Source organism: Siniperca chuatsi, linkage group LG10, assembly GCF_020085105.1.
Source record: "Siniperca chuatsi isolate FFG_IHB_CAS linkage group LG10, ASM2008510v1, whole genome shotgun sequence".
NCBI lineage: Eukaryota > Metazoa > Chordata > Actinopteri > Centrarchiformes > Sinipercidae > Siniperca > Siniperca chuatsi.
The window spans coordinates 3,010,534-3,019,137 of record NC_058051.1 but is presented as its reverse complement, the minus strand read 5'-3'; the positions used below and the strand labels follow the sequence as shown (position 1 = coordinate 3,019,137).

General features: G+C 41.4%; 1 protein-coding gene across 1 annotated transcript; it reads left to right on the top strand.

Annotated features, from left to right (window-relative positions):
* The first annotated feature begins 402 nt into the window (after positions 1-402).
* On the top strand, positions 403-6,738 carry fkbp1ab (FKBP prolyl isomerase 1Ab). Its single transcript, XM_044212268.1, has 5 exons — positions 403-555; positions 707-754; positions 3,952-4,064; positions 4,844-5,007; positions 5,336-6,738. Exons 1-4 carry the CDS (start codon positions 519-521, stop codon positions 4,970-4,972), a joined length of 327 nt encoding a protein of 108 aa, XP_044068203.1. The 5' UTR covers positions 403-518; the 3' UTR covers positions 4,973-5,007; positions 5,336-6,738.
* Positions 6,739-8,604: the final 1,866 nt, after the last annotated feature.

Genomic DNA, 8,604 nt, shown 5'->3' with positions numbered 1-8,604 from the left:
TTGTGAGTCCCCTGAACAATTATAACTTATTTATTTTCCTTTTACTTATTGTGTTTTTTGATTAATATTTCATTAACTTTTCACTTTTGGCCTACTCAATGCACCATGCACTAGCTGAATGTGTATATCTGTTGATATTGTTCAATAAAAAAACAGCCTGTTTGATGGTTTTATAGAGTACTGCAGCTGTTTTCGCCGCATGTGATTTTTATTTTTTTTAATCATTTCAATGCATTAATTGTAATCTAAATGCTTCATGTTATCGTGGACCTCCGCTATGGCCGCCAGGGGGGCCGGTCCTGTCCGGCTGGTATCCCTCTGTACGGGTTTTATTTTGGAGGAAGTGGGCGGAAGTGTTCTTGTATAATAAAGGCGGTTGACGCTGGTCTCCCTGCAGAGAGAGAGAGAGAGAGAGAGAGAGAGAGAGAGAGACAGCTGAGACATCCGCCGGAGGAGCAGACAGACAGACTGCGGGAGTGTTGCCGGGTGCACGGACAGCTCCAGGACACACGGCTGAAATGGGAGTCGAAATCGAGACTATAACCCCGGGCGACGGTAAGGCGACTGCACGAAAAGGAAACGTGTTGTGCTAATTATTAAGTGCATGTTTGCACTTGTCTGTTTGCGTGTAATACAGCCGCAGAAACACCGCCTTTAATTGCGGAGCATGCCCGTTATATTAAGCGCCTCTTTCGTTTCTCCACAGGAAGGACTTTCCCCAAAAAAGGACAGACGTGTGTGGTGCATTATGTTGGTGAGTTTTAAATAGGAAACTTATTACTCTGCATGCATGCATGCACACATTCTGCACATTTAGCGGCTCCAGTTGGTTATTTGTACCCATGGAGTGACGGCTGTGGGCAACTGTCTCCTACACCCGTGTGAAAAATAGCCAAGCGTGGTAATGCTGTAAGGATCGCGGCAAAAACTGAAAATCCTCACAGGTAGACGGTTGTAGTGATACTAGAGCACTTTTCTAAAAGCTGTGGAGTGCGATGCACTGTGCGCAGCGGACGCGTTTTACCCTCCAACCTTCCAGGCAGTGATTTCTCAGTGGGGCAAAGAGAGCATGACTGTCAGTCACCGACCGGGCTGCGTGAAAATTTAACCCCTTCACCGCATTTTCGCTCCCTGGAAGCACAATTGTGTTGAAGATGTGATCATGTCTGTAGCAGGAGCGGCGGCTGCGGCGGCGGCGGCGGCGGCGGCGTGTCCCGGGGACCGGATTCATCACTGCGCAGAATAATGCGCGCTCCGGTTTGGGCCGAGCGGTCCGTTACAGTCTCATCAAGACCAATGGATAATGTGGTAATGTGTCTTGTCTGGAGAATTAATAATAATTAAAAAAAAAACACACAAAAAAAAAAAAACAGGAGGCCGCCGTAGGGTTCACGCAGAGGCCCAGACAGCGTTTTAAATCCCGTCTGATTTCCAGCGCTTTTCTGTCTTTGTTGGAGTTTGGGGGTTAGTGGCGTTTAGTTGAGCGGATTAAAGCCGTCTGGCCGACTTCAATAATGGCAGACTCACTGTATTATTCCTATAATATTTTATCCAGAGACACACAATATTTGAAGTATTCCCACTACACCACCTATAGGAATGGTATCACTTATTAATATCTATAGAACCAACATACAGTAGCCTATTATGGGGCTGCAACTATTGATTAATTTCATTGATTGATTAATGTACAGATTGTTTCGATTAGGCTAATCAATTAATCATTCGGGCTATAGAATGCCAAATTAAGACAAAGCCCATTACAGTTTCCCAGAGACAAAGTTGACTTCTTGAATGTCTTGTTTTGTCCAACCGACAGCCCAAAACCGTAGACTATAAAGACCCAAAGTTCAGGTTAGCATCACAGTACAAGGATAGAAAATGGACACATTTTAGAATAGCTGGAACCGGAGAAATTTTGCCATTTTTGCTTCAGAAATTATTTAAATTATCAAAGCATTTGCCGATTAATTTTCTGTGACGTCATTTGGAGCCAGAGTCTGCGCAGTAGTGATCTGGGTGGAGCCTCGGTATCGAGGTCCCGCCCATACAGCCGGCCGGCTGTCAATCATGACGTGATTTTTATCTTTTTATACCATCAAATAACTAATTAATAACTTATCAGTCACGCCACCAGGGGGCGATCGAGATGTTCTGGCTTCACTTTTGGGGAGCTGTCATGTCGTCCATCTTTATATAAGGTCTATGGGCTGCTGTGCTTTGAGCTACATGCTAACAGCAGCATGCTAACATGCTCACAGTGACAATGCTAATGCTTATGCTGAGCAGGTAAAGTTTTTCCCTATTTTCACCATCTTAGTTTAGCGTGTTAGCATAATAGCATTTCCTAATTAGCCTTAAGCACAAACTACAGCTGAGGCAGATGGGAATGTCATTAATTTTGCAGGTATTTAGTCATAAAGCAAAGTATTAGACACATTTTAGCCTGATGATGGCGCTAGAGGAAAGGTCAGGGGATCACCAAAGTGATTAGGATTCATCCTCTGGTTGTAGTTGTTGAGATATTTCTGTCCGGACTAAAGTGGTGGACCGACCGACACACAGACAGACATTGCCAGAGCCACTCTGCCAGCATGGCTAGAAATGTATCGAAAGAGACAACAATTTAAACACATTACAAAAACTGAAACATGTAGCATCAGCAGCAAAATGGGATTTCAGATGGATTTTGCTTCCCAGCATGCTAGACTGTATATTTGTCTGCACCTGTTCTTAGTTTGGCAAAGCTGGTCTCAGTCCTCTTGCCTGGTAAGACAGACATAACTCACTGTGTAATACAAGCCTGTTTGCTTCCATATTATGTAACTTGAAGTAAGACCCAATTTGGGCCTCGCACAGTGAAGTATTTTTTTTTTTAATTTCTTTTTAGGCATGAGCCTTTTTTGTTTTGTTTTGTTTCTATCACACAAACTACAGGATTTCCTCTCTGGGTGGTCTCCCTTCCTGTCAGCCTACAAAACAGCCTTGAAATCAGACATGAAACAGGATATTCCATTACACAAGCCTTTTTAAATCTAGACGTCCAAGTGAAGATCAAAAGTTGGATTTGCTGGGATTTACTTTTTTTTTTTTTTTGGAAGGCTCTTTCTGCAGGAAATGGTTGGTGTGTGAAAATGTCATGTCAAGTCAGTTTATTTATGTAGCACGGTTTAAAAACAACCCGCAGTTGACCAAAGCACTTTACACCATAAGAAGAAGAAATCGTCAACACTGTTGTTTGGTGGTGAAATGGGAAGTGTAGTGTATCGATGCTCAGTGGCTTTGATACTTGGATAGGACCTTCCAGCTCCTACAGATAATTCCATTAGGCTGATATCTAGATGTCCAGAAGAGGACAGGACACCCACACCACTGCCTGGATTACAGGCTGCATCTTGCCAACCGCCCCCTTATGTGCCCAACAACATGCGCAATGTTACCTCTTCTCCCACACACACACACACACACACACATCACACCAAACCATCACACACACATACTGCCTTGCTGGTGCAAATAACTGTAATAGCGCTGGCGTAAATAGTCTTGGGGGGGGGATGCTGTTCTGCGGATTGATGCTTGCGTTTTCCTGACTGTCACAGTGAAACCCACCCTGCAGGCAGCTGCAGCGGCTATTTCTGAGATCCTTGGAATCCCTTCATTTGCGCTCTCAGTATACACAGAGCAGGGAACATGGATGTCAGACAAGCTTGGAAGATGTATTTGTTTCCAATGTTTTTATGAAATGTTATAAATACAGTTTCTTCATGCTGAATGTTGCTGCGCAGAGAGCCCGTGTGTACATGTTTAAACAAGTTCTGCAGTAGCAATTCTCTTAGTGCTAAATCCTGTAATGTTGTGCATGTTCAGAGGTAATGGCTGACTTTTTCACCCACAGAATCAGGTTGTGCTTTGGCAGCTGCTCCACTTTCTTTCTGACTCTGTTCGCAGGCTCCCTGACAGACGGACGTAAGTTTGACTCATCTCGTGATAGGGACAAGCCTTTCAGGTTCAAGATCGGCAAGCAGGAAGTGATCCGAGGCTGGGAAGAGGGTGTAGTGCAGGTAGGCTGGAGAACTGCAAGCATACTGCACATATAAGATATGCACGTTCATTTAAGTCAGTCTCAAGTTAGCTTTGTGAATTGTTACAAAGTCTGCAGGTTGCACTCATTCATCCGCTCAGAGAAGGGTATACTTGACATGTTACAGTGTATTTATTAATGCCACTGGAACAGACAGATTTTAGGAAAACGTCATGCAAGTGAGCAGCTTCAACAGTCATGATTCAGAGGCAGAAATAATTGGGATTGCAAGAAAGCATTTGGCATTTTGCTGCTCGTTAGTTCTGCTGAAATACATTAATTTATTGACATGGTTCCATTATCGAGTTTTCACTGACCAAGGCTTCCATTAACACTGCAAACAGTGGGCCAATACAGCACGGACGCAGCTCTATATCTCACACACTCAGCCCTGCAGCATTTAGATGAGGTGGCTGGTGAATGGTGCTGCCTGTGTGCAGGTCCTGTGGCTTCATGTTCTCTATATACTGTGTTTGTGGGTTAGAACATCAGTCTTTAATATTTAATAAGGCATCTATTTAAAAAGCTTTTGATGATTGTAACATAAAATATTCTGAAATAAAGACTGGAGGGTTAGGTTAAGAAATAATGAAGCATTATTAGTAAGAGAGATGTTTTCTCCTTCACTTTCACTGTCCCCTGTGGTTTTATTATCCAGTGGGCCTGCAGAGATTGCATTATCTTAAGTTGCAGACTAGCTGTTCCACATGACCCCTGTTGTCTCCTTCTCTCTCCTGTGTTTGTATCGTCTGTCTCCAGATGAGTGTTGGTCAAAGGGCGAAGCTGACCTGCTCACCTGACTACGCTTATGGAAACAAAGGCCACCCGGGCATCATTCCTCCTAACGCCACCCTCATCTTTGACGTTGAGCTGCTGGGTCTGGAATGAAACAAATTCACTGCCTATTTTTTGTTTTGTTTTGTGTAAGTAATATGCAACAACTTACAATGTGCTGTCTGTCTTAGCTAGCTTATCCTGTGACACAGCGAAAGACATGAGCATGAAATAGGTGGTGATATACTGTAGCAGGCAAGCTAACGGCTAACATGCTAGCAAGTTGGGAACTTGCTAGTGCTAGTCAGTCACAATAACGGTCTGAGTTTTTACATTTTCTCTGCACCGTGCTGTTAAAGTATGACAACAAACCTTTTAGTAATGTAAAGTTAAAATTGGTTTTTAATTCTATAAGCTCAGTTCTGTGAAGCAAATCACAATCTTATCACAGAATATTCCCTCTTGTTGTCTTCACAGGTGACTTCCTACCTGGGTGACCTGGAGAGAAGCTAGGAGAGTCTGCACTTGATTCTATAAGAGGCTCGAGTCTATAGTTCCACAACTTATTTCATCAAACTATGACAGTTTGTTTTATTTTATCTCTGTGACTGAGTGAATTATATTTTTCCATCATATTCTTCCTCCTAAAAACTATGGGCCATAACCTTACAAACCTCCATGTTCTTAATCTTGAATCTTTTTTTGAATTGCTCTTTACTTTTCTTTGTGTTTGGTTGTGCATGGTTTCGCTGAGAAGTACAAAATACCAATGAATCACTAGCAGCGACATTTAGTATTATAATGTTTGAGAGCTGGTGCTTGTTTTATTACAGAAACAAAAAAGTGTAGAAAAGCAAAATGAAAAGCACACATTTGTATCCCTATCCAGCTTTAAATCAGAACAAATGAAATGAGTTTCTGTTAGAGAGATAAAGCTTAGTGTTGAATTTAGTGGCTACCTGTAGTGAAATGTGAAGTCATGGGAGGCCTTAATGGTGCAACACAGGAACGGAGTTTGATACATAAAATGCCCATTTCTCTATAGTACCACTGTGTTTTCTTTTTCATTTAAATTGTGAACCGGCGTGTGAGCTAGAGAGGGGTAATTGGCGCAAGGGAGAACCAATCACATGTAGATAGTTCTAATGTGTGCCTAAATATTCTCTCCAGGCACGTGGTTACTACCTTGCCCTGTCTGCATGTTTTAGGCCCAGGGGAAACCCTAGTATGTACATGTTGAAAGCTTTGCATCCGATTTAAATTATTATTGCCTTCTCATCTCGCCAAGTCTTTAAACCCCATTTAAAGCCATACACAGGTTGAACACTGCGAAGACAGGATTTGCGTTGATGCACATGAATTGGAGTTTGTTATTTTCTTCTTAGAAAAAAGGGGAAATGCTTGAAATTTACAAAAGGGGGTTGAGGAATCAATCAAATTGTGGCCTCCCCCAACCTTATTTTGTGTAACAACTACAATCATGTATTTTTCAGATGCCAACTTTCTATTTCTGAGAATCAACAAAGCTAATGTGTAACCTATGATGGAAGATAATGTTTTTTCTTTGTTTGTTTTGCCAGTGTCAGTAAAGTACCACACTGCCTAACTGAAGTCTGTGTTGTGGTAGAAAAAAAAAATGCTGACACACAGGCATCCTAGTGGTTTTGTATCTCAAATAAGTAGTTTTAAATGGAGTTTAAATGAAGGAATATGCTGCCTGGCTGTCAGATATTGACCGTGGCTGTCGATGTTACATATTGGCCAAGCTGCAACTGGTGTGGCAGCAGTCCACCTCTGTACTGTGTAGTTATTTGCTGATACGTTACTGTATGCAGGCTAAACCAATGATGAGATATTTAAAATAAAAGAAGTGCTCTCCACTTGCCTATTTGTATTTATGCTTTTAATCTTTTACATTCATGGAATGGTGGTGGTTTGGATCTTTAAACCACGCTGAAGTTTGAAACGCTACTCATGTTACTAAAAAGAATTGCTTTACATTGATTGAGCAATTGTTTGAATATTTTGAAGCTTTAATGCATCGTCGTGCACCCTGCCTACATGGGGATAAAACATACTGTAGACAACAAAGCAGTCATGCCACGAGCTAATTAACAGTTGTGGAAAGTAACTAAGTACATTTACTTAAATGCTGAACTTAAGTACAATTTTGAGGTACTTGTATTTACTAAAGGGATTTTTATTTGATGCATTACATTACATTTCAAGGGGAAATAATGTACTTTTTACTCCATTACATGTATCTGACAGCTTAAGTTACTCTTACTTTGCAGAAATCAAATTTAACATATAAAACATGATCATCTAATAAAATCTGATGAATTGTTAGAGATTAAAATACCCAACAGCATGGCCCGATTTTCCTGTTAGGGGGCTCCAGGGAAAAAGTTTGTTGTTGGGCCATATTGCACCCCCTCCTTCATTATGCCTGAGGACCTGGAAACCCAAACACTAAATGGACCCAGGTTTTTTGTGTGTCTTTGTTTTTAGGTTAGTTATTTGTTTTTGAATCACTTTGAAACACAACTTTGGATATGCACCATTTGAGCACAATAGACACTAAAATGAAGTCTTGAAACAGAGGGCCCCTCTAAAGGATAGGGCCACAAAGATGAGATACTAATCCAGGACTCACCTTAGTTGGTATTAAACTTTCTGCACAATTTTCTTTTGATTCACACAATCACAATCTTTTGATTTGTGGTATAGCTACATCTAGTTAAGTCAATAATCTAAGTACCTCTTCCTCCGCCGCTAATTAAAAGCATTTGATTTTAAAAGATCTGCTGCTAAGTGCTGTGCCGACTCTCAAAGTAGCCCAGTAGGCAGGATTTGCAGCCATGCTCCTTGCATTTGCACTAAAACTGTAAAACTACGTGTCCTTGGCAACGACAAAATAGTGAACAATGATCGCTGTTTTTCTTTTGACATAAATGGGATCATATTGCTTAAAGGGGCCCTCCACCAATTTTACACATACAGGTCAGTTTACCCGTCACGAGGAGTACTACTCACAGCCTACTCAGCCTGTGAAAACAGTTGTGTAATGTCTTCTGTGGCTCTGGGGGAGCTTTGTCAAGTCTGGGAAAATGACACTGACGATGTCATCAGCTATTGGTTGCATTATGGGAAATGCAGAAACCAGATTTTAAAGATACTAAAGTTACTAAAAATCAGGATATCTCGTCTCTGTGGTTTCGATTTTGGCCATTCTTTTTCAAAATCTGCCTCTTGTGAGTCACCCGACTTTATGGAAGCGCAATACTGAATCGCTGCGGTGTCCCTTAAAAATCAAAACTTTACAATGATATGGTTTTTAATAAGTCACTGTAAATCCTGACATTTCAGCTTAAAGGAACAATGGGATCAAAGGGGTTACAAAAGTCCAAATAAGCCACAGTTGAACTACTGTACATGATTTCCATAATGGAAAAGGACTTGAAATTTGCATTCTGTACTGTAGAGATCAGTTGTCCTGATGTTGTTTCATCAACTTTTTCCATAAAACCTTATGATTCAATGGCAGGATCAAATTAATTTTATGCTGCAGGAGTATGGGGTTTAAATGGTGCCTTCAATAGTATTTCTGTCCAAACAACAAGTCAAACAATGACGTGCTTTCTAAGGGTGCAAGCACTTAAAGTAAAGCATGCAATTTAAGGGGACAGGGGGTGGGAGCCATGTCTTGTCAAGGAGAGATATGAAATACTCATCCAATTGCCAGA